This window comes from Camelina sativa, chromosome 16 (assembly GCF_030686135.1).
Source record: "Camelina sativa cultivar CO46 ecotype springtype chromosome 16, ASM3068613v1".
In the NCBI taxonomy this organism is placed as follows: domain Eukaryota; kingdom Viridiplantae; phylum Streptophyta; class Magnoliopsida; order Brassicales; family Brassicaceae; genus Camelina; species Camelina sativa.
Genome location: NC_141895.1, coordinates 8,862,008 through 8,889,626, shown reverse-complemented (window position 1 = coordinate 8,889,626; position 27,619 = coordinate 8,862,008). Strand labels below are relative to the sequence as shown.

Here is a 27,619-nt window from a genome sequence, read left to right as displayed (position 1 = left end):
AGGATATGAGGCTGGTGAGTGCCTCTAGAAATGTTGATTCAGAGTATCAGGTCTCTGCCAATGGTACCATCCTTGTGCACGATCAGATATGTGTGCCCAAGGATGAGGAGTTGAGACAGGAAATCCTGAGGGAGGCTCATGCGAGCATGTTCTCTATTCATACAGGGGCGACTAAGATGTATCGTGACCTCAAACGGTACTATCAATGGGTCGGGATGAAGAACAATGAACCTAGTTGGATCACAAAGTGTGACGTCTGCCAGCTAATGAAGACTGAGAGTCAGGTTCCGGGCGGCCTGTTGTAGAGTTTGCCCATTCCGGAGTGGAAGTGAGACATGATCACAATGGATTTTGTGATAGGATTGCCAGTGTCTCGGACCTTTGATACGATTTGGGTCATTGTGGACCGGTTGACTAAGTCGACGTATTTTCTGGCCATTAAGACGACCGACGAAGCAAAGATCTTAACTAAGTATATTTCATGAATTAACGTACATTAGCACCTAGTAGGGATTCAGTATCTTTCGTGAATTAACACTGGCTTGAAGATGGTTCAGCATAATTGCAATTTGTCCCAAAGAAAGTTAACTCGTCCTTTAACAAAGAATCGATCGATAATGGTAAACCGCATCCACATTGTTGTTGTATGTTAGTTGTGAGTTCTTCTTATATTTTTGCTAAGCATAATTGGGTGAAAAATGGATTATGATCATGATGCGGGAGGATTTAATATATATTCAGGACCATTGATGTCAGAAGAAGGAAACTTGGAAGATATATATATATATATATATATATATGTGTGTGTGTGTTGAAAAACATGATAAGGACAAATCTTGGTGGCTGTATGATGAGCTCAATTTAAGCAGATAAATGTAAGAGGGACGATAATCGACAGGCGCAAGCCTCGCTTCCAGCTCAATTTATTTGTTTGTTAGAATTGTATGGTGTAAGAATTTTATGAGCTTGAGTTCTATATGTATAGTCATAATGCAAATAGTTTATCTGTTTTATATTCTCCATTAATCATTTTAATAATCTTATTTTCTACATTTCCTATCGATGAGAAAATCAAGCTTTTAAGAATCCTACTACTATGTAGGGAAAACGATGTTATTCATCAACGAGCTCTCCGACAAAAGTTGTGACACATCCCAATGATTTGTCTTCTCCAAGAAACTATATTTCCCACTAGTACAGAAAACAAGAGATTTTTATCCTCTATGACTATTGAGTGTTTATATCGATGCTCTTCTTACAAGCGAAGCGAATGGGAGGAAATCTGATCGTAGTTTAGAACAAAAGAAATTTTCGCTTTTGATAGTTTCATTTAGCCATTGTACTACAGCGAGTTTGTAAATAATACAAAAAAATATTTTACATATAAATATACAACAATATAAAGTATCTATTACATGTTAAAATTTAAGGATTTTATATATAGATTTAATGCCCAAACCCAAAGTTGTAGGCATTTTTGTTACAAAAACTTTCACAAAGTAATACTTAAACCCTAGATGTTGAGGATTCTTAATTTTGTGTGCGAGGCTGTGAGCTCAAGAAGATTTATATTTTTCGGCATTAATATTCAATTTCTTCCTTGATCACCTTTATATCAAAACCTTTAAAGGTGCATGAATCTTCTTAGGATAGATAGTTTAAACCGGTTTACTGAGTAAAGCAAGATTACATTCTGGTTTAAGTGTTTAGTATATAAACTAGATGATTGAGGTTAACATCTTGTAACAAAATTTTAATTAGATTAAAAAAACGGTGTTTCCCACCTTCACTCTCATCTTTTCCGGTTAATTGGAACTTAATATGGTATCAGAGCACTTCTTTTGAGTTTCTTTTGCTTTCGCATATATTAATCGGAGATGAGTTTTCCAATTTCATCGATTTCTCACTTTATCCAACTTCTTGTTATCACGATTTGTGATTTGTATCTTCGGATCTTGTTTCTGATTCAGATTCTTTTGATTTCTCTTTGATTGAGCTTTGGTGAACGGATCTTGCTTCAATTTCGATTCTGATTTCACTTAAATTTCTTTACTAATCTCATAAAATGATTTTGTCTGTTCTTCTGCCGCTTGCTCCGAACAATCGACCACCACTGCCGCCGACTACAATCAAACAACCACGTTGTGCAACAGATCAATATGCTAATCCTTATTCTTTTAACTACGGCTTCGGTTTTTCATTCTTGACGACGCTCAATGTGGATGGGTTTGAGTATTAGGAACAAGTTGGGATTTATCAATGGTACAATCACTAGACCTCCGGAAAATCATAGGGACTATGATGCTCGGACTCGATGCAATGATTTAGTATCCACTTGGTTAATGAATTCGGTTGATAAGAAGATAGGTCAGATTATTCTTTTTATAGCTACTGCTGAAGGTATTTGGAATAATTTGGTCTCCCGTTTCAAGCAAGATGATGCACCACGGGTGTTTGCTATTGAACAGAAGCTTAGCAAGATTGAGCAAGGTTTGAATGATGTTTCTACTTACTATACTGAATTGCTCACATTGTGGCAAGAACACAAGAATTATATAGATCTTCCAGTTTGCCCTTGAGGGAGATGTAAGTGTGATGCAGCTGTTAAATGGGAGAGACTACAGCAGCGGAGTAAAGTAACAAAGTTTCTTATGGGTTTGAATGAAAGCTATGATCAAACTAGGCGCCACATTTTGATGTTAAAGCCTATACCTACGATTGACGAAGCTTTCAACATGGTAACTTAAGATAAAAGACGGAATCATGTCAAGCCTCTCACTCGAGTTGACAATGTTGCTTTTCAAACTGTTTCACAATCAGATGGGGGATATGCAGAATGCATATGTAGCAGCTTATAATACAATCAAGTCTTATCCGAAGCCTGTTTGCACAAACTCTGGTAAGACAGCGCACACAATACATAAGTGTTTTAAGCTACATGGATTCCCTCCAGGATATAAGACCAATTCTATGGGTTACAGTTACAAAGGGAATGGTCAAAACCAGTTTCAACCACGTATGTCAGTCTCTCAATTCTAGCCTAGGATGATGCAAACTCAACCTCGGATGCAAATGGCTCCTTATGAAGCAATGCAGAAGGCCAATGCTATTGATAATGTCTATTCAGAGACTAATGGATACTCAGACTATGGTTTGCCTACTAATGTTGCTGCTGCGGCTAATGCGGCGTATATGCCGCCACAAGGGCCGTCTTATGGTGTGAGTGATGGTACTAATCTGTAGATTCAAGATCTGACACCATAACAGATACAACAACTCATATCTCAACTCAAGAGTCAAGCACAAGTTTCATAGAATGTAACTACGTCTAGTATGCCTCATATTGCGGCTGCAAATATTTCTTAAATTGGTTTGATGACTCAGAATTAGTCTTCTGGTACTGTTACATTTCCTTCAACTAGTCTTAAATATAGAGATAATACTCTAATCTTCAAAAATCATACTCTTTCATCTCTTCAGAAAATTCTTCCTCATGATGCTTGGATAATAGATAGTGGGGCTTCTAGTCATTTTTGTTCTGATTTAGCAATGTTAAGTGAGTTAACCCCTATGTCTAATACTACGCTTACTCTATCGAATGGTGCTATGGTTGCTATAACTCATATAGGTACAATATGCATCACATCAAAATTGATATTTGCATAATGTTTTACATTTTCCTGATTTTAAATTCAATTTGATTAGTGTTAGTTGTTTAGTGAAAACGTTGTTGTGTTCTGCTCATTTCTTTCCTTCATGTTGTTTAATCCAGGAATTTTCTCAGGACTTAATGATTGGGAGGGGTAAATTGTTTAACAACTTATACATTCTATAAAAAGAGCAAATATCGCTCTCACCATCTACTCCTGCGGTTTGTTCTTTTTCTTGTTCTATCTTGGATGATGGAGTTCTATGGCATCAACGTCTAGGACATCTATCTCTACCTGCTTTAAAGAAACTTGTCAGTCTTATTCCTTCTTTAAAACATATATCATTAGATGTCATGCAATGTAAATATTGTCCTTTAGCAAAACAAAAGAGACTAGCGTATATTTCACGTAATAATCAGGCTTTACGACCATTTGATCTTGTTCATCCTGACATTTGGGGTCCTTTTAGTGTTGAGTGAGTCAGTTGAAGGTTTCAGATACTTTCTAGCCTTAGTTGATGATTATACTAGGGTCACTTGGGTTTTTATATGCTAAGAAATAAAAGTGGAGTTTCTACAGTTTTTTCAGCTTTCCTTAAACTCATATCTACTCAATATGACTCGAAGATTAAAGCTATACGTTCTAAAAATGCACCTGAGTTAGCTTTCAATAACATTGTTAAGGAAAATGGAATAGTGCATTATTTTTCATGTGCCTACACACCTCAACAAAATTCAGTAGTCGAACGTAAGCATCAACATTTGCTTAATGTCATTCGCTCTTTACTTTTTCAGTCTAATCTATAATATTAAAAGGGCAACATTTTTTGCTATGTAGGCATAAAGTTTAAGTTTATTACATGTAATGCCATTGGAAATAGAACAAACAAAAAATTGAAGAGAGGATGGTTTGGTATTAAAAAAAAAATTGAAAAACACGCGGATCCTATATATATCCGATCCGAAAATGATGGGTTGGAGAAAAACGGAAAACAAGAACGATGGAAATAGTGTATTTTCATAATTTTCAAAAAAGGCATACACGAGGTTTAGATGAATCACGATCCTAACGTGTTGGGCTACGCTAAACAATCCGGCCCAGTTTCATATTACGTATCCAATAGTTTGGATCATCCATTGACTAATATGGGGATCATCCATTGGCATGTTTGCTTTGTTTCTATACTATTCAATATCCATCCATTGACTAATATGGGGAACTGATTAATAAATACACAGATATTCAGTTCATGCAATCACGCATGTTATGGGAACGAACGGTACAAAAAAAAAACAGGTCAACAGATATTAATTAACATAAAGTTTGCCCAATCATTCGTAATAATTAATTAATCGATAAATTAAAAATGAAAATACAACCGCAAATATAGTAATTCATCTTTTCGGTAAACTAAAATCATATCAATCAAAGTAAATTACTACGATTTAATTGAATGACAATTTTCCAAATTCAAAATTTTAATAACGATTATGAGAAAACAATTTTGGTAAATCTTCTTAAAAGTAAATATGCATTTCACATGATAAATATTCCTCAATCTACATCAAAATTACGGATATTTAGGATTTTGAAAACGTTTACGTAATATTATAGTTGACAAAATCTTAACTACTTGCCTAATCTTCCTTAAACAATATCATCGGATCTTTGCTATTAATATCGTGGCCTACAAGTATAAAAACCATAAAACGTGATGTAATTATCACTCAAAGCAAAAACAGAAAACAGTCTACGATTGCAATCGTTCTACAAAAAAAATATGGCAGCAAACAATAATTTCACAAGCTTTAGTATCATTAAGCCTTTTAAGACGATTTGGAAGATTCAAGTCAAAGTCAAGATTGTGTATTCTTTAAGACAATATACGTTTTTCTCCGGAGAAACCTTAGAGATCATAATGGCTGATGTAGATGTGAGTATATTACATTACTCATTTTATTCCTTTATGTTTACAAAAGCTATTATTATCACAGGTGATAGAGTTGGAGATAAAATATTGATTCTAGGGATACTCTAACACCATCAGATACCAAACTTGCTTTTAAGATACGGAGAAGACAACTGCTATTAGATGTTGCTTTGCCATGACCATAAACAGAAGTCAGGGACAGTCTCTCGAAAACGTTGGTCTATATTTACCTAGACCATGTTTCTCTCACGGCCGTATGTTGCTATCTCTAGAATGACTTCTAAAAACGGATTAAAGATCTTTATTGTTGACAAAGATGGAAACCGCAGAAAAGGACAATAAATGTAGTCTTCAAAGAAGTTTTCAAAAACCTGTAGATTTCAGTGGAGAAAGCATAATGGATCATGGGTACTAGGTATTTTCTGGAATCGATGGACTTAAATAAAAGCCTTTTTGTCTGTTTCAGATTCATGTGCTAATCGGTTTTCAAAATGTTGTTACACGGGGTGTACTTACTTTTTAAAGATACTTTAGGATAAGAATGGAGGAATGATCAAAACAATGATTCTTTTGACTTTAAAATATGGTATTGCACTGTTTCATCATCCAAATAGCTTTGTGTAAACTCCATCAGTGTGGCGATTTAAGAGGATGCTTAGCCGTGGGCGTTCAGATATCGGAGCGGGTTTCGGGTCGGATGATTCGGGTATTGGGTAAAATGGATATGGATTCTAATATCCATACGGATTATTAGGCATTGACGTTCGGATGTCGGATCGTGTTCGGATCGGACAATTCTGATATCAGGTACAATGGATATGGATTCTAATATCCATACGAATAATTTATTAAATGTCGGATCGGATTTCGGGTCGGATATTCATAAATCGGATACAGGTTTTGGATATTTTATACCTGATTGTTCTTTGGAAATGTGAACAATGCGAGACTAAGAAAATAAACAAGCCAATCACATCCTCAAATGTTTAAAACCATGTCAATAACAACCCAAAAATGTGAAAACCATGCCAATAACATCCAAAAAGGTAAAAAACCAAGACAAGAACATCCTAAAAACCAAAGTAAATAATCATCCAAAAGAACAAAGATGAGTAAAAAGATAAAAGAGAATTGAAAGTAGTTCAAGTAATGCATTGTCGAGGACTTCAATGATGGGTTTAACCTACATCAAGTCTTCTAGTTTAAGTCTTGACATTCAAACTCTGAAAAGAAAGGGAAGTAGTAAGTGATAAATGTTATCCATTAAAACTACTAAGAATAAATAAATTCGGTTTGGCCATACCTTTTTCAAGTTTATCAAGCAGTTCAATGTCGACAAGCAATTGTGTATTCGTAACAACTCCTTTCTCACCTAAGTTATTCTCATTCTTCATCCATTGTTGTGTGCATATCAAAACTTCCACCATGTAATGAGTTAAACAACTTCTGTGTGGCTCTATGACCCTCCCACTAGTACTAAATGCACTTTCAGATGCAACTGATGACACCTGCATTGCAAGAACATCCCTAGCTATTTCTGACAAAACAGGATACTTACCACTATTGAGCCTCCACCAAGACAGTACATCCCACTCTAATCCAACAATGGTTCTAGGATTTTCAACTTTTTCCTTTAAATATACATCCAACTCATCCCTACCATCATCAACCCCAATCTCATCAACCAACTCCTTATACATGAAGTCCATCCTCTCATACCCCATACTATCACACATTAAATCAGTGGACTCACCTTGGCTAAGAGAAGTCGAAGACTGTGATGATTGACCACTTGGTACTTTCTGGAGCCGATTGCTATACTCTTTAAAAAAGGATGTCAAAAAGGTTGTGATTGATTCACTCATCTCCTTAGAATCGGTTGTATCTTTCCCATAAAGCTTGTCAAAGAACATCTTAGCAAATTGCATTTTCTTGCGTGGATTGAACACACTTGCAATAATCAGAAACACATTGATGTTTCTGAATCCATCCCATTACTTATCAAACTTCAGCACAATAGCATCGACTTTTGATTTAAAGTCACTATCAATACTATTGCTTAGTGAGATCAAATTCCTCTCTATAGTCACTATCTCTCCATAACACTTATAAGAAGCAACTGAAGTTGAAGCAGACACAACCAAAGTAGAATTGTAGAAAATGATTAGAAATCTAACTAACCTTTCTATGGCATTCCAATCAGCTCTTGTAGGCGGCCCAATCTTTTTTTCCCATTCTCAACCTCATTAAAGTAGTCATTGTACATCTTGTCTTCTGCCTCCATTCTATCAAATGCCACTCTAAAATCAATAGCTCTTGACAACATTAAGTATGTAGAATTCCACATTGTTTTGATGTCCAACGGTAAACTCCCTCTAGTCATCTTCCCTGAAACAGCTTTTTGTTCAAACGAATCACATCTACTAGTAGAAGACCTCACATATTGAACTGCATTGCGTATGGCTGTCACATTCTCACTCAATTCATGCAACCCGTCCCTAACAATCAAATTGAGTATATGCGCATAGCACCTCATATGCATACACTCTCCATTTAAAACAAATGCTTCATTGTTCCTTAAGTTGAATGCCTCCTGAAATTTTTTCAAAGCAGAAGTATTTGCAGCTGCATTGTCAACTGTCACAGTTAGAATCTTCTCTATGCCCCACTCAGCCAAACAGTCAAGAAGAACTCGTGATACTGTTGCTCCTTTGTGATCTGTAATATACTTGAACCCAATAATTAGCTTCCTCAATCGCCAAGAAACATCAATGAAGTGTGCAGTTATTACCATGTAACTAGCACATGTTGCTTTAGCAACCCATATGTTAGTTGTCAAGGAGACTCTTGGCTTACTAGCAACAATCCAAGTTTTCAGAGATGCTTTCATCTCCACCCACGTACATTCTAACAATGTCCTTTGTAGCTGTTCTTCTGGAATGTGGTTTGTAGAGGTTGACTTTGTTGCAGAAATGTTTCCAACCGATGCTTTCAATGAAAGCAAGTGGCAGCTCTGACAGCACAATCATCTCATTCGAAGCCTCCCTGAACACTTCTTCAGTAAATTTTCCACTCTAAAGTTGTCCCTGATTGTTAATCACAGTCTGTGATTGTTTCTGCTTCCATGCTTGAAAATGCTTGCAGCTCTCCATATGAGCCTTCAAGTGAGAAGTCCCTGACTTTGAATCACAACCGTAAGACTTGTGGCAGTAGTTGCACTTACATCGCTTAACATTGTCATCAAATCTTGTGAAATGTCCACAAACAGTAGATTTTGTACTCGGCTTTCTCTTTGGTTGGTCCGGTTGTATTGAGCCTCCACCATCTGTTGGACCATCTTTCCTTTTGTTTCCACTCTTAGGTATCAAATTTGGGCCATCTTTCTCCTTGTCAATGTTGCCTGGAAATGGTGAGGAACCCATCTAAAAAGAAAAAGAATGCAAGTTAATAAACCAACTTATATGAAGCATCTGAATTTTGTTTCTAACTAGAGAAGAGAACAATAATACTCACTACTAAGAATCGGGATTGAGTAGAAGACTTATACGGATCATACTTATCATCCACACTACTCAAAATATTGTTTCTATCTAAACTTGAAAACCATCTTATACGAAGCATATGATCTTTGTTTCTAACTGGAGAAGATAACAATAATACTCACTACTAAGAATCGGGATTGAGTAGAAGACTTATAGGGATCATAGTTATCATTCACACTACTCAAAATTTTGTTTCTATCTAAACTTGAAAAACAAACTTATACAGATCATAACTTTGTTTCTAAATGGAGAAGAGAACTATAATACTCACTTCTAACAAGAGCAAAGAACTATAATACTCAGAATCGGGATCAAGCAAACCATTAACTAATCTAATTTAGGAGTTAAGAATCAAGCAAATTAAAACAAAAAATCAAGCAACTAAAATACAGATCTCACTACAACTTGAATTCCTCTCAAGGAAAAAGAAGAATAATAGAATAACTAAGAAAGAATATGAATCATAGACTTACCGATATCGATTTCTTGATACCTTCGATGGAGAAGAGTGGGGCGACGAGAATTGTATTCGGGATTCCATGGAAAGGATTTTGCTTTTATATGTAGAGAATTGTGAGATATAAGGGAAGAAGATCATGGATAAAACCATATCGGTGTATAGATCGCGAGAGATAAGGGATGTGGAGATCGATGTATCTCGGAGGATCGAGAGAGAAAAGTAAACGGGGATCGGATGAGTTCGGGTGTTTTTCGGGTTTCGGTTTTTATCTGATCCGTTCCGATGTCCGACGGATTGATAAATTAATAACCGTTCGGTTATTGTCTTCGGTTCGGTGCATATCCGTATCCGAGTTTTTCGGATCGGATATGGTTCGGGTAATCGGGTACGGGTAAAACACTGAGGCCTAAGGATGCTAATGAAAAGGAGAAGCTGATTATGTTGGAAAGACTAAAGTTTCTAAACATGTAAGGAATCTTTTGGGGTAAAGATTGAAGCAACGGGAGGCACAAAGGATAAAAGGAATGTGTCAAGAATCTAGATGTTTGATGGTTGCAGTCATCTATCCATAATTTTCTTTATTTATGTTATTACTTTGGCAACTTAATTATGTTCTTGATGTTTTAAATTTCAATAATTTTCACATGCTTAAGTATTACAAGTCACTCCTAATTTTGAAGTTAGAACGATCTATAAATAAAAAAATAAAGTATGTAATTACTAATCGATTAACAGAGTTCTCATATAAGCATGTTTATGCAGAACCACCATATTCCACCATCTTAGAGAATGTACATGCATATCACACACTTTGTTAGAATAAGCTATAACAACCAAAAAAAACATAACAAATGAAAGCTAGCAAAATGAAAATTATAGATTTGATCATATAGCTTAACGGAATTAAAAACTGATTGACGACCCCGCACTAACTTTTTCCATTAATCAAACACGAACGTTAAGTGGGCTATGTTTGTTATTCATGGTATAGTATTACCTACACATATTACAAAATTGTGCAATTAGATATACGAAGAGGTTAAGCAAAAATCTATAGTGAATATCTTAACTAAGTCGTATCTGTAAGTATATTCTTCTTCACCGGTTATGGTTTTATTTGGTTCAAATTTTCACTGTACGAGAACAAACAAATGAAATCAGACATCTTCAGAAAAATGACTTATAAAGGAAACATGCAAGAACAATCAAATACATGATCTACTCTACTAAACAAATTTAGAGAAAAATATATCTATTTACAAATCGTATTTTATCAAATAGCAACAATTTTTTTATATGCGCAAACATAAGAATAATTTCAAATATTGAAATAAAATTTTAAACAAATCTACATAAATTACTGTAGAATGTGTACAAACATGAAATTATCCACATATAAACAACGAAAACATGAAGAATATTACCCAAAGTCTTTTGATAAATGTATGAAAGTTGAATAAGAAAATTTGAATCTTATTAACGTAAAAAAAAAAATTAAAACATATACAGATCTTGGCTTACCTAATCGATATTAGTTCCAGAATTTGCTTTAAGTAGGAGATAGGTTGGATGCTAAACACGATTGATTGAAAATTTTGGGTAGGAAAATAGCACTACCGATCACTCTGTTTCTTTTGTAAAATAAAACTTATAGCTGTTCATCTTCTCCAAAATTTTTATTACTTCATTTTCCCTAGGTGCAGGTGGTGCAAACCAAAATAGCTTTCTCGTGGACCATTCATTACAAAATTAAGGCCCATCTATGCAATACACGACACAATATATGTTAAATAAATTAAAAAATATGTTAAATAAATTAAAAAGGTAGTATAAATTATGGGCCTTTAATAAATAAGAGCTGATCCATCAAATTGCATCATAATGGCTATGGGTAAACAAAACTAAACCCAAGAATCCAAACTATAAATCAGTAGGCATATATACAATATGCAACAATCAACACAAACAACAAACATTACTACCAGAAAATGATATTAAAAATAGGCATACTATTTGTAAGAAAAATATTTTACAAAAACACTTCCAACAAACACAAAAAACAAATTTCTAACTAACAACAACATAACATTTTCTTTCAGATTAAAAAATTAAATTTATAAAAACATCATCGCACGTACGTACGGATCCGTCTCTAGTATTCCTTTACAGCATTGGAGTGATTATGTTTTGACAGCTGTGTTTTTAATCAATAGGATTTCATCACCTTTACTGAACAATAAATCTCCTTTTGAGCTTCTTCTTAAGAAATTATCATATTACAATAAACTTCACACATGTAAATTTTTTCCCCTAGAACTAAACCATGTGTTTTTCTTGATTATCCTGATGGTTTTAAAGTGTACAATGTTCTTGATTTAGAGTCCAGTTTACACTAGTGTGAAGTTTATACTTGGTCTGGCTGCTAAACAGGGATGGAATCTAACGCAAATGGACATTTCTAACGCATTTCTTCATGGAGATTTTGAAGAAGAGATTTACATGTGTTTGCCTCTAGGCTATACACCCCCGCCAAACACCACGTTGCCTCCAAATCAGGTACTTTAAGGACATTACATGTTCCAACCGAGAACCAGCATGTCGATATACTCACGAAGCCTCTTCAACCTGGTCCTTTCCATCACCTGCTCAAGCTAATGTCACTATCAAGTCTTTATCTTCCCAACCAGAAAGTTCAAAGCTAAAGACTTGAGGGGGTGTATTAGGATAGATGGTTTAAACTGGTTTACTGAGTAAACCAAGATTACATTCTGGTTCAAGTGTTTAGTATATAAATTAGATGATTGACATTAATTGAGGTTAACATGTTGTAACAAACTTTTAATCACATTAATAAAATGGTGTTTCCCACCTTCACTCTCCTCCAATCGTTCTTCATCTTTTCCGGTTAATCGAACTTAATAAATCTTGCCACTGTTTTAATTAAGCTATGTCAATCGAAGCTACAGAGCTGAATCGAATTTTAGCCTTCAGTCTTAATCTTTCTCACACTCACTCTCTGACTCTCTCAATCTCCCAAGAGAAACGGAAGAAAAAGATAGAAACACATAACAAGAACCGAGGATCCAAGAAATAGGAAGAAGAAGAAGAAAAAGACGCGACCCTATTACGAGTTCGGGACTTGTTTGAGATTCCTATGTATCAGCTATTAGCAATTCACTATCTTCACATTAACTGAATTTCTCGGACGAATATTACACAACATCAATACGAGTTTTATCCTTTTATAGGATGCTCTGTTACAACAACTAGAAGTTTAGCACAACACTTTAATAACCATAACATGGACATTGAGCTAAACCTCAATCATCAAGTGGTTAACAGCTTCAGTTCATTTACCTCACCAAGCTCGACACTATCAAATTTTAGTTTCCCATAATATGTTTACTACTCATGTATTTTTTAAACCCGAATTTGCCTTGTTTTATTAGACGTAATGATGACGAGGCTACTGTTTTTGTGAAATTAAAATCGACCACATACATAGATATGGATGTGATCATATATAGTTGGTATTATTTTAGAACAAGAGTATAACGATAGCATAAACTTACAAATTACAATCTAAACTTGACGAGGAAACTTTAATCAATTTACTTGATGCATGCTCTTTGAGATCATCACACGAGTTGGTCGGAGCCACCTTTCGCAGTCTTTTCTGCTGCGGCTGGTCCATGTTTTTTTTCGACTTTATTATCTACAATTTTCTCTCGAGGGCTACAAAAGATTCTTCCCAAAAAATGGGAAGCAAATGCCAAGAATATGATCGCTATGACGATCAAACACCATTGCCAAATTGGAACCTCCATATCCCTAGCTTTGTTTCTTGATCACAGAGTAAACGCAGAGCAGAAGAAGAAGAGGAAGATATTGCTTGAAAGTTGTTGGTACTGTTGACCAAGAGGCGTAAGTTGTGAAGTAATAATACGCAAAGACTTGTGGAAGGTAACCAATTTTATAAACTTCGTAGAAGAAATTGAACTCAATATAAAAATATCTAATGTATGTATGACAAAAGAACAATAATATAGTTTAGTGGACCTAACAATAATGCTCACTAATCGTTTTGGAAGCTACTTGATTAAGAGATTTATAAATATGTTTTTCATTTTCACAAAATGCAAAAAGGATTACAAAACTCATCACAGTTGTATTAATTATAAACCATACTTGAAGTTGGAGTGTCAAAATCCTACATATGTAATTAAAGAACAAAGCGAGAGAACTCACGTCTAGAATATATAGATATTTTCGACCAATCTTGATATAATTATATAGAAAATGGAAAAAATTACGTAGATTACTTTTTTTTAATGATTAAAAGGTACAAGTATGTCAAGAAAATATCCAAACATGTAATTTGACATATATTTTTTTGGAAAGCTAAACCTTCTTAATGCACATGGAACTCGTGATCTTTGGGATCTATGATGTATCTTAATTAGGAGGTTAACCTTGACTAAAAAAAAGTAGGAGGTTAACCACTAGATCAACTAGTTCTCAGTTCTGAGTTATGTAGAATTTTAGTTTTTACGTTATAGTATAAACGAAAAAGATTAAAAAATTTTGTGTTTAGAAATTGAGAAATTTACTCGAATGTCACACCAATTACCAAATTTTAGTCTAATAAATTTTCTAATGATAAAATATAAAGTATTTTTGAAGGTTCACAAGAAACACAAAACAAAAAGAGAACCATCTCTGTTTGTTTCATCAAATGAAAAATTTAATGAATCATTTACGAATTTACGAATCTCTTTTTAGTAATTCATTCACAAAAAAAAACAAAACAATAAGGGAAATTACTGAAACAAATGACAGTAATTTTTGTTATATGAATGAAATATGTTAACAATGCGTATAAAGAGGTGGAACCATTCAAATTTTCAAATACAAAAAATGGAAAAACCAAAATTAAATATGTTAGTCGACTATAAATATGCATATAATTTTTCTTATTATTTATATTTTATATTGTATTTGTTTGTTAAATATTGAATTTTTGTAACTAGAGGAAAAACTAAATTTCCAGACCGTTTGTGCAACTAAATATATATATTAATATTTTAACCCGCAATATACTTCATGACCATTTGTTTGTTATATTTAATTTGTTTTGTTTAGTGTTTGAGAATCTATTTTAATTTTTAATTATTATAACAAAAAATAAGGGATCTAAATACATAGTAAATCATTTATACGCTATGATTAAGTCACATTTTTCCTAATAATTTAATTATTTTACACAATCTTAGTTAAATCAACTTAATTTTTATATGTCAAATATTCTAACATTAATAGTGTTGATAAATAATATAATGAGGATTTAACCCGTCTTAGCATAAATTCAATAATATTTATTAATTCAAACATGTCCTCTTTATAACTCATATACTATATAACCGTATTATATAATATTTTAAATTTTTTAATTTTACATATTCATAATATTTTAAAACTTTATTAAGTTTATCTATATTAATTATAATATTTAAATAAATGTGAATCAAAGTGCTTCTTATGTTAAGAATCAAAGCTCATAGGTTTTGGAAAACATAATAGGAATCAAATTTTTGTTTTTTTTTTGTTTAAAAAAGATTCAAAGATAGAATATCTTCAATACACAATAGAATGTATGGTTAAATATATCATAGTTTTTGTTTCCATATTGATTCTTATGTATTTTTTTAGTTGGAATGGTATGTAAAATATTTAGGAAACAAAATCAGAATTAATGCTATTTTTGGATTTTTTTTAAGGATTAACTTTGTAAATAAGTTTTTAAATAAATATAAATACAAGGGTAGAACTCAAAATGTACTTCAAAAATGTATACAGTAGAACCTCTATAAATTAATAACCTCTAAAAATTAATAAATTTCTCCGGCCCTAAGTTGAGACTAGTGTAATTTTGGACACTATTCGATAAAATAATAAATTAATAATTTTTTTGATATTCTCATGTAAAAATATGGTCCCATCAATATCATAAATTAATAATCAAATAAACTAGTATATATATATCTAAGAAATATATATATATATATATATATATATATATATATATATATATATCTAAGAAAATCTAGTGAAATATGAATCTATTATTGTTTGTTTGTTCTTGAATTTGCATTCTTGTTGGAGAGTATCTCTAATCTTTTTGATTGCATCAAAAACTTCTGGTGTTGTGTTCTCAAATCGCATCTAAAAATTATAGAGAGTTCTTGACGCGATAATTGCTTCCGTATGTGTAACTGGTTCTAAAGGTACCTTGAAAAATAATAGTAGCAATTTCTTCTAAACTCTGAATTTCTGATAAAAAATTCTTTTCATAAATTAATAAAATTTCATAGTCCCGACCTTATTAATTTATAGAGGTTCTACTGTATATAGATATATGTTAAGGAATAGGATGTTAAAAGGAAAAAAAATAGACATAATAAGCATACAGAATTAGTAAAGTTACGAGAAACGTATTTCACCATTCACCAATTTGTAGAAAAAAGAACTAGTAAAATTTGGACATTTTTATTGTAGAAAATAAACATGGTAAAAATTTAAAAAGTTATAATCAGTTAACCAGAACAAACCCACATTTGATAAACAAAACCAAAAAACTAAACCGAACACAGAACCAAAACCTAACGAGAAAGGAATATTCTCGAGAGCCAGCCGACTACACACATCCCTAATTTTACATACACTCTTTTATACTATCTTCGCCGCCGCTTTTGTATCCTTCTCTCTCTCGCTTTGCTCAAACTCTCTCGGAAAAACCTGCTGAAGCTTCTCTCTCGTAAGAATCCATTTCTCAACTTGTTCTCCTTATCGCTTCTCTCATTTCGAAATTTGATCGACGACTCATCGTTTACTTGTTGTTTTCTTTTGGTACTAGATCTGAACTCAGAAGATCTCCGAGTTCGTATCTTCTTCGTTTGAGCAATGGCTTTGGTAAGTTTCTATGAAACGCGATTCATCATTTCCTTAGCTCATTATACGTTTAATTAGAGCAGTGTACGATTGTTTTAACATACATCTGGATTTTTTGTGTTGCATAAAGAAACTGATTTAGTGATTTGTTGAGTGTAACTATGAAATTTCTCATGAGTTTTGTGGGAACCTTGCTAGGTCTTGCACACATACAAGGGAAACAAAGGTGCCTTTAAGGCACTCGTTGCTGCTGAGTATGCAGGTGTGAAGATCGAGGAGGCTGCAGATTTTCAGATGGGTGTCACTAACAAATCCCCTGAGTTTCTTAAGATGAACCCTATTGGAAAGGTTTGGAATCTGTTTCCATAAGGTTTTTGTTTTGATTGATGTTTGCTTTGATTTCTTAGCTGATAGAAGGTTATGATCTTACTAGGTTCCTGTGCTTGAGACTCCTGAAGGTGCCATTTTTGAGAGCAATGCCATTGCCCGATATGGTATTAAGTTCTTTTTCTTTTTCTTTCTGTGTTACATGATTCATTGCTTGAAGGTGTAGTCAAGATAATGACTATTTTGATGTTCCAATTCAGTGAGCCGTAAGAATGGTGAAAACTCTTTGAACGGATCCTCCCTCATTGAATACGTAAGCTCTTGTTTGTCGTCTTGTTTTCCTTTTTATTATTTCTTACACATTTTTGTTAATGTCTATGTGTATGGGTCGACCTTTCAGGCTCAAATTGAGCAGTGGATTGATTTCTCCTCGTTGGAGATTGATGCTAACATGTTGAAGTGGTTTGCTCCAAGATTGGGCTATGCTCCTTTCTCTGCTCCTGTAAGCTTACCATAGTTTTTATCTCTTCTCTCATTTACTCTCTGTGCTTAAAATTATGCACCCCTTGCACTCTAATTTTACTACTAGACTAGTGTTCTTAAGCTTACCATAGTTTTTATCTCTTGTCTCATATACTCTCTGTGTTTAAAATTATGCACCCCTTGCACTCTAATTTTACTACTAGACTAGTGTTCTTCTCGTCTTTATAATGGTTTTGTATGAATGAAGGCTGAGGAAGCGGCAATTTCTGCATTGAAGAGGGGACTTGAGGCTTTGAACACTCATCTCGCCTCCAACACTTACCTTGTTGGACACTCTGTTACCCTTGCTGATATCGTAACCATCTGCAACTTGAACTTGGGATTTGCAACCGTGATGACCAAGAAATTTACATCTGCGTTCCCTCATGTTGAGAGATACTTCTGGACAATGGTAAACCAGCCAAACTTCAAGAAGGTGTTGGGTGATGCCAAGCAGACCGAAGCTGTCCCTCCAGTTCCAACGAAGAAAGCTGCACAGCCTGCAAAGCCCAAGGAGGAGCCTAAGAAGGCTGCCCCTGCAGCAGAGGCACCAAAGGCTGCTGATGAGGAAGAAGCACCAAAGCCCAAAGCCAAGAATCCTCTTGATTTGCTACCCCCGAGCCCAATGGTTCTTGATGACTGGAAGAGGCTGTACTCGAACACCAAATCCAACTTCCGTGAGGTTGCTATTAAAGGTATGTTATATGTTGACTTCTCTTAATGTGCCTTTGAAGTCTTGCTTAATGAGATGCTAGAAATGTTTTTAGGCTTATGGAATCAATTTGTTAAGAACAATACTACAAACTGCTTTACTTTTTCTAATCTACCTGAACCAGAAGGACTGTATAGAAAATCCATACCTGAAACAACAATTCAGCCTTTTATCTAAACAGCCCACAGCAGCTCTAGACTTATAGCTTAGAGTTGAGCCTGAAAGTACCCTCTGTCAAAAGCTCAATGCCTTCAATGTTTGTATTAAATGCAGGATTCTGGGACATGTATGACCCAGAGGGGTACTCACTATGGTTCTGTGACTACAAGTACAACGATGAGAACATGGTGTCCTTTGTTACTCTCAACAAGGTTGGCGGGTTCCTTCAGCGTATGGACTTGGCACGTAAATATGCCTTCGGTAAGATGCTTATTTGCGGGTCAGAGGGTCCCTTCAAGGTGAAGGGTTTATGGATCTTCCGTGGACCAGAGATCCCCAAGTTCATAATGGATGAGGTGTACGACATGGAGCTGTACGAGTGGACCAAGGTTGATATCTCTGATGAAGCCCAGAAAGAACGTGTTAGCCAGATGATTGAAGATGCAGAGCCATTTGAAGGTGAGGCTCTCTTGGACGCCAAATGCTTTAAGTGAAAAGGCTCATTACTGTCCTCTCTATCTCCGTAGGGGTTTTACGCTGTTACTTGTGTTTTTGATATCCTCTAGAGTCCTTACAATCGTTGAATTGTAGAGTCTGGTTTTCTTTTTTCGGGATTAAGAACTAGTTGCTTCCCAGTTCCCCAATGGTATTGAGACAAAAATGCTTACTTAATACATTACAACTTCTAGTTTTTATTTAAATTCCATAAAAGTTGTCATCTCTTACAACATCGTAAGCAACTTTTTTAACAGAGAAAACCGTAGAATCGAACCATAATCTTAATTGAAGAGTCGTCTTAGTCCAAACTATTTTAGGCAAACCCAAAACCACCACCTGTGGATGCTCTGCTTCACTTGTTAATAAGATAATAGTAATAGTTACCATAGAAGCTAAGAATCATATCTTCTTACTGACCGTGACTTTGAGACCATGCTTCATACTGAGAATAACAGAGCGAACTGGTTCGATCATTTGACCTTCAACGATCTAAAGTCGTAGTTTTGTATGATGTTGACAGCTACCATCTTCAGCTGCAAGAGAGCCAAATGCTTACCCAAGCAAGTTCTTGGACAAATTAAAATACCAGGAACTTGTATGAAGGTTCATGTCTTAGCCCTCCTTCGTCTGAAATCCACCTCTCTGGTTTGAAATCTGATGCGTCTTCTCCCCATACAGATCTCATTCTTCCCAGTGCGTACATAGAAATTAGAATCATTGAATGCGCTTCAACTTTGTGTCCGCTTGGAAGCACATCGGACTCCAATGGTGACTTGTGATTAAAGGGAAGTGGTGGGTAGAGTCTCATAGTTTCGGACAAGGCAGCATGTAGATATACGAGCTTCTCTAGATCTGCTGGATCATACTTTGTGTTCATCTCACGTCGTATTTTGGCCATAACTTGGGGATGCATAGAAAGAAGCCAGAAGAACCAAGTGAGAGCTGAGCTTGTGGTGTCTCTTCCTGCTTTCAACAGACTAAAAACAATATCTCTGATAAACTTATCATTTCTCGGTTTCAAGAACTTATATTTGATAGTGTCCACGTTAATATAATATGTTAACACGTCCATTGATGTCTCTCTTTCCCCACGGCTTATCTCCTCTCTTCTTGAAGATATGATCTTCGCAAGCATTTCATCGACAGTGAGCATCGAAACTCTCAGCTTCCTCTCAAGACCAATCCCAATCCATTTTTGAAGCTTCCACAAAATAACCGGTTTGAGATGTCTATAGAAGATCGCTTCTTCACCGAGATCTACAGCTTCAGCAAACTCATCTTCCGGCATTTCAGTGGATAGAGATATTGGATCATAGCCGGTCATTGAAATCGAGGAAATATCAAACATATATCTCTTAAACATATCTTGTAAGTCTAAGATGATGTTCTCCTCAACAGCTTTATCAAGAAAAGGAATTAAGACCCTTCTCCAACTTACTTATATTGCTACTCACCAAGAACTCAAGGAAATCTTTATGGTGAAAAAGGGTGTGATTTGACTTCCTCAGATCCTCCCACAACTCCGAATCAGCGGCTACAATTCCATCTCCCAAAACATCAAAGATCTTCTTGAATTCAGGTCCTTTAGGGTAATTATGAAAGTTTGAACTTAGTATGTGATGGATGTTCCTTGGATCAGCCGTGAGTAAGAAGTCTGTTCCAGTAAACCAGGCTCCTTTGAAAACAAAATTCAGATCGCTGGCCTCAAGAGCCTCAACCATCCAATCATATATTCGATGGATTTCGACAACCAAACCTGGAATCACCCCGAGGAAAGGCCAGTTCTTGATCAAAGGGCTTTTGTGAGATTTCTTGTGGATGAAGAAACATTGGAATACAAAGAAAAAAAGGAATGCTATGATGAAGACTTCAAGTAAGCTTAAGATCATCATTCAAAAACAAAGGATTTCTTGAACAAAGTATCTTTAGTAACTTGGTTTGATATATAACCTTTTATAATTAAAAGGTATTTGACTGAAAAAGGACACCAACAGCTTAGTAATTTGTGTTAATGTTGATGTTGACAACTAATGATTAAACTGAATGCATAAACGTTGTGGTAGGAGCCCGAACCAAATTTGGGGTTTTAATAGAGACTCAAAGCCGAACTCATTTAATTTGTTGTCTTGTATTAACTGCATAAACGTTGTGGTAGGAGCCCGAACCAAATTTGGGGTTTTATTAGAGATTCAAAGCCGAACTCATTTAATTTGTTGTCTTGTATTAACAGCTGGGTTAACTGTGGCACGTGCTATGTACCATAATTTAAAAATCAACTAGAAAATGACCTTCACGTTTAAATATTTACTTCTTTTTTTTGCAACTTTTTCAATTTAAATACCATATACAATTGGTAATACAGTATTGTGAATTGATTAGTAGTAAAAATTTCTAAAAAATACCACCTTTTAAATATAATATTTTCAAAATTAAAATTCAAATAACAATCAGTATACAGTAAAATACTCCCAAATTATGCTAGTCATTTTCTCTATACTAGCGTTTACAAATTACAATGTTAAGGTAAAATTTATGTTGCATCTCATATATAAAATAAAGTTCGATATAGATTCTGATACGTTTTCGGATCATTTTTATTTTTCTCCTAGACATTGTGTTATTGTCTACTCTTAGTGCATCCAAAGACTTGTTTAGATAAACATGTTATAATTGGCCTCAACATATTAACGTTCAATACCATAACGAACACGATCTTTTCTTTGGTTTTCATAACAACACTATTCTAATTTTCTCTTTGGTGAATAGCGTCAACTGTTTATTTTTATTTTTTTTCCTTTTTTGTCAAACAACGTCAACTATTTCTTTATATTTCTCTTGTGTATATTTTTTTTTTGAAATATCTTGTGACTTAGCTTCCACAAGTACATGCATATATTATCCTCATGTTTCTACTTCCACAAGATATAGCAGCATCTGAACAAGAGGATTGAGGAACAAGAGTTGACGTGATCTTATGACATTAATTGACAATAGAACACAGAGAGGTTCAAGATGTGATTACATTTTGGGTATGTGAGTTGAGGTTTGTGTGTGAGACATTAATGTTGAAAGATAATATCAACATAATTTTTCAAATAATTTAACTAATTGTTATTATTGTTTTTTTATTTCGAATTGTTTAATTGTATTAGTTTTACAGTGAGCGACCAATCGGCAATCGGGCCAAATGCTTTTAAGTGAAAAGGCTCTGTTCAATAGGGGTGTATTCTGTTTGTGTTTTAAAATCTTCTGGAGTCCTTCTATCTCGGGTTTAAGAACTAGTTGATTCTTAGTCTTCAAATGCCGTAAAAACACTCGAGTTCTATAGTTGAAATCCATTTGAGTAAATTCAATAAATATTGTGGCCTCTTACAACACCATGAGCCACGTTTATATAGAGAAAAGAAACCGTGGAACAGGATCCTAATCTTAGTTGGATAGTTATCTCAATTTAAATGAGTAAAGGAAAACCCAAAACCTTGCAATATCTAAAATGAAGATAGAAACAACACCAAAACGTACGTAACAACTTAATGATGACCTGAATCACTTACTAAAAATAGAATATTTATAGTTACCGTAGACTTCAAAGCCTATCATATCTTCTTACTGACTGTAACTTTAAGACCATGCTTCATACGGAGAATGACAGAAGGAACTGGTTCGATCTTGTGACCTTCGACAATCTTAAAGTCATAGTTTCGTATGATGTGCATAGCTACTATCTTCATCTGCAAGAGAGCCAAATGCTTACCCAAGCAAGCTTTGGGACCGGCATTAAATGCAAGGAACTTGTATGAAGGTTCATGAATTAGCACTCCTTCGGCTGAAATCCATCTCTCTGGTTTGAAATCTGATGCGTCTTCTCCCCATACAGATCTCATTCTTCCCAGTGCGTAAATAGAGATTATAATCTTTGCATGTGCTTCAACTTTGTGTCCACTTGGAAGCACATCGGACTTTGATGGCGACTTGTGATTCAAGGGAACTGGTGGATAGAGTCTCATCGATTCGGACAAGGCAGCATGTAGATACACGAGCTTCTCAAGATCTGAAGGATCAAACATTGTCTTGATCTCATGTCGGATCTTGGCCATAACTTGGGGATGTGTACAAAGAAGCCAGAAGAACCAAGTAAGAGCTGAGCTTGTGGTGTCTCTTCCTGCTACCAATAGACTTAAAACAACATCTCTTATAAACCTATCACTTCTCGGTTTCAAGAGCTTATATTTGGTCGTGTCCACATTCATATAATACGTTAAAACGTCCATTGATGTCTCTCTCTTCCCGCGACTTATCTCCTCTCTTCTTGAAGATATGATCTTTCCTAACATTTGATTGATAGTGACCATTGTAGCTCTCATCTTCCTCTCAAGACCAATCCCAATCCAATATTGAAGCTTCCACAAAATTACCGGTTTAAAATGTCTATAGAAAATAGCTTCTTCACCGTGGTCTACAGCTTCACCAAACTCCACCTCCGGCATTTCAATAGATAGAGACATTGGATCATAACCAGTCATTAAAATCATAGAAGTATCAAACATGAATCTTTGGAACAAATCTTGTAAATCTATGATGATGTTTTCGCCAGCAGCATTATCAAGAAAAGGAACAAGACCCTTCTTTAACTTACTTACATTGCTACTCACTGATATCTCAAGGAAATCTTGATGGTGGAAAATTGTATGACCTGACTTCCTCAGATCCTCCCACAGCTCCGAATCAGCAGCTAAAATTCCATCTCCCAAAATATCAAAGATCTTCCTGAATTCAGGTCCTTTTGGGTAGTTCCGAAAGTTTGAACTTAGTATGTGATGGAGGTTCCTTGGATCAGCCGTGAATAACAAGTCTGTTCCAGTAAACCATGCCCCTTTGAGAGCAAAAGTCAGATCACTGACATCAAGAACCTCAGTGGTCCAGTCAATTAATCGAGGTATTTGGTGGAGCAAGCTTGGCAGCATCCCTAGGAAAGGCCAGTTTTTCAACAAAGGGTTTCCCTGAGATTTCTTGTGGAGGAAGAAACATTGGAATACAAAGAAAAAAAGGAATGCAATGATGATGAAGACTTCAGTTAAGCCTACCATCATTATTCTTACTCAAATAATATTTGGATATAGAAAAAAAGAGTCTTTATAAAATGTGTTTGCTATAGTGCCAATGCTGTGTGTTACCATCTAAGTTTATATATGGAAAGAAAATTTCAGTGGATTCAATTGAATGCATGAACGTTGTGGTAGGAGCCCGAACAGGTTTTGAGTTATGTCATTGTATTAACTGTGTTAACTGAATGCCACATGATCTAGTCGGCTATATTCTCTGTATTTTGTAAAGACATATATATATCTAAAATCAGTTCAGATTACAACTGACAAGATTAGGCGGTTATAATATTTCTAATTAAATTCAAGCGTTTCAATTTTGGTTGGTCTGTGATATTATTATATAATTTTCATTGATAATTTATTAAATGGTGTTACTGTGTCAACTACTATTCAACGATTTTAAAATCATAGTCTCAACAGCGGCTACTACTATCTTTATCTGCCAGAAAGTCAAACAATTACCAAACCAACGCATTAAATTAAAAGCCAAGAAAATATATGTGGGTTTTTTTATGTCTTAGACCTCATTAACTGACCTCCTTATCAATGAAAATGTGGGAGTAGAAAGTGGTGAGTATGAAGTTATATACACGTCCCTGTGGAAGTAGCAGCAGCTGAAGAGGACATGAAACATTGATCAGGATTGAGGAACAAGAGTTGACGCGGTCTGAAGTCTGATGAAATGACATGGGGCAGTTGAGTAGAACATGCATAGAAGAACGTACGTAAGCTGTAGATAGAAAATAATAGACTAAGTAAGTTAGGTGTGCGTTCTGAATTATGGGCATAATGAAAAGTACCTCCAACATCTTTCAAGCTCACCTAGTGAGAAAGATAAATTCTTTAATATCTTACAGAATGCAAGACACATATGGATAGTTTTCAAACCCATCAATATGTATTAATGTGAGGCAACATAAAATTCATGGTCTTAAAAGCCATGATGACTGTCACATTATTATGGGTCATTTGTTACCAATTTCTCTATGAACCGTGTTATTACCAAATGTGATTTCTATCATAACAACATAATATCATTTTTTCCGAAAAATATGCTCAAATGCGATCAACAACAATAAGTTAGTTACTGAAGCTGCAAAAACAAATTATCTATACCTTATGTCATCTCGAAATGTTACTTCATCCTTCCTTCTTTACAGTGAATGTATTTGACTGTTCACTTAACTAAATAAATAAATTTTTGTGACCCTCGTGGATATATATCCAATTGAAAGCCTGAAAGGTATGTCTACTCATATTCGTGGATCAGACTCACAAATTCCTATTAGCATAAGTCAATATGCTGCACGAATTTTGATAGAAAAAAAATAAGTTTAACACTGTAGTTTGATTAGCTGTCCATTTCTTGATGAATTACGAAAGTAAGAATTCCTAAATCAGTATAAATATATTTCTCTTATTTCGTTTTGATGTGAATACTAACTTATGTAGGCATGTAGCAACATCTACCGTATTTCACATTAGTCTTTTACGTATGCTCTTATGTTATGATAATCTTATTAGGCTTTATTGTAATTAGATTTGTAAGTCGGGTGAAGTGTTTTTATTACCTCGGTTCTACACAGGCTCAAATCGATTGTACAAGATTGGAGAGAGGTTCCTAGAATTTTCCCTTTTGGCCATTTGTACAGCACACACGTTATAGAGAAGGTTGACTACAGAATTGATATTGGGCTTCTCCTTCACTGTTGGGCTAGGCTTTCTCTGAATTTGCATTAATAGCAGGTTTTGTTTTGTGAAGCAAAGTAGTGTTGCTTTTACCCCCTTCAAACTTAAGTGGGTGGAACACCAACTCAAAGTTTGTCTCTTAGCCCATCTGCATTAGTAATACAGTTTGGGTGTTCTTAGCTCACTAAAATAAAATATATATGGAACAGTTCCATAGAACATGTTTTTAGGTCTTCAATTAGAACAGATTTTAGCCCAGTTCAACGACGACATGGCAGTCCGTGAATGGTTGAGATTTTTTACGAAAGAGACAATTTTTTATTTCTTTTTCTGTTCGAAATCGCATCTTGGTTTTCTTCTTTCTCTCCAAAACGGCGAAAGCTTCGTGGTCACCATCTTCTCCACGGCGAAGGTTTGTATTAAGTAATATGTTTGTTTGGTATTTTTTTTATCTTTAATATTTTTTTGTTTCATAAAAATTTGGTATTGTATTTTGAATTTTAGTATAAGTTTTTTAAGTTTGCAATTTAAATGTTATTTTAAAGTTTTTACAATTGTAATATTTTAAGATTATTATATTATTAAATCTTATGATCTTAAACATGTTCTCCCAATAACTAACTTCTTAACAAAAGATTTAAACTAATGATCTACATTATTTTCAAAATATTTTTACTCTAAGAAAACTCAAAAATGTTCCCCCAATGCATATGCCTTTAGTCTTCTCTCTCTACCCAGATAAATCTTCGATAGAAAGATATGTCTGTCTGACCAGCTTTTTCACAAACTAAATTAGTAGCTCGTGCTGATATGAAAATCCAAAAAGAAGAATCAGAGATCGATGCGGTTGATTTTTCTTTCTAAATATCTGTAGCCACTGGAGAAATCTCGTCATACATCATGTAAATGTTTTACTAGTTCATTTTTCATCAATCGATATGAAGCATGTGTGAGTCCATTGATAGAACTTTAATTATTAATTTCAAAGAAAACATAGAGAGAAGAGGAAGATTGAAGATTTTATCTGGGTAGAAAGAGAAAGAGAATCAATAGAAAGGTATGTCTGTCTTTTTTTTTTTGTGAAATCACTCGAAATAACACGTGGAAAAGTGTGATTTTTCAGTCATATTTTTTCAGCTAGAAATTTATAAAAAGTATCCTAAAATCACTTCAAACTAAATTTTAGTTATTGTTTTTTCAAAAATAATTTTTAATTTTTTGGTTTAAAAATTTTCAATTATTTAATTTAGTGTCTAATTAGTTTATCATTTGTTTGGATCTGCACTACACCACAAAACACTGATTTTTTCTTCTTATGTTTTAAAACCTGTTTAAAAATCGGCATAGGTAGCCGTGTAATCGCCGGTTATATGCTTGAGGGCTCTCTTCCACATCAATTTCAGCACAATCAGCCAAAAATCAGGAACAAAATCAAAAATTATTTTTGAGGATTTTAAAGTTCTAACTAATTTTTTTTTTTGTTGTAGATATATCATATAAGGGCTAAAACTACAATAATAACAAAGTAAAATGACTAATAGTTGCCAATAAAATAAAACCAGCTTAAATTAGGGTTTTGAGATAGAGTGTCATGAGGGAGAAGATGAGGATATTTTCTTCATTTTGTATTTATTTAAAGAGAAATTCAATAAGAAAAAAAAAAGCAAAAACCATTGGTGCGGTTGGTTGATCTTTCCAACTATCTGTAGCCACTAGAGAAATCTCGTCATACATCATGTAAATGTTACTAGTTCCTTCTTCATCAATCGATATCAACCATATGTGAGCCGCCACCGATAGAATTTTAATTATCAATTTCAAAGAAAACATAGAGCAAAGAGGAATATTGAAGATTTTATTTGGGTAGAAAGAGAAGAGAATCAATAGAAAGGTATTTATGTTTTTTTTTGTCAAATCACTCGAAATAATACATGTAGAAGTGTGATTTTTCAATCATTTTTTGTTTTGAATAAAATGTAAAATTTATTCGAAAAAACTTGTTTACATCGAGTGCAACTTATGTCTAAGAGTTTTTCGGACTAAATTTCAAACGAGAGTTTAAACTTGAGTCTAATAT

General features: G+C 34.4%; 1 protein-coding gene and 3 pseudogenes across 2 annotated transcripts; 1 reads left to right on the top strand and 3 right to left on the bottom strand.

Moving 5' to 3' along the window:
- Positions 1 to 6,836: 6,836 nt before the first annotated feature.
- LOC147925324 (zinc finger BED domain-containing protein RICESLEEPER 2-like) lies at positions 6,837 to 7,963 on the bottom strand (annotated as a pseudogene).
- An 8,261-nt stretch (positions 7,964 to 16,224) lies between these two features.
- On the top strand, positions 16,225 to 18,951 carry LOC104750246 (putative elongation factor 1-gamma 2). The gene is made up of 8 exons (XM_010472016.3): positions 16,225 to 16,396; positions 16,496 to 16,551; positions 16,729 to 16,878; positions 16,964 to 17,024; positions 17,118 to 17,170; positions 17,258 to 17,359; positions 17,588 to 18,074; positions 18,365 to 18,951. Exons 2-8 carry the CDS (start codon positions 16,543 to 16,545, stop codon positions 18,742 to 18,744), a joined length of 1,242 nt encoding a protein of 413 aa, XP_010470318.1. The 5' UTR covers positions 16,225 to 16,396; positions 16,496 to 16,542; the 3' UTR covers positions 18,745 to 18,951.
- On the bottom strand, positions 18,925 to 20,732 carry LOC109129473 (alkane hydroxylase MAH1 pseudogene; annotated as a pseudogene).
- A 1,472-nt stretch (positions 20,733 to 22,204) lies between these two features.
- Positions 22,205 to 23,901, bottom strand: LOC104750245 (alkane hydroxylase MAH1 pseudogene; annotated as a pseudogene). The gene has a single exon (XR_015585296.1). The product of XR_015585296.1 is annotated as an alkane hydroxylase MAH1 pseudogene (transcript).
- Between the last annotated feature and the right edge of the window lie 3,718 nt (positions 23,902 to 27,619).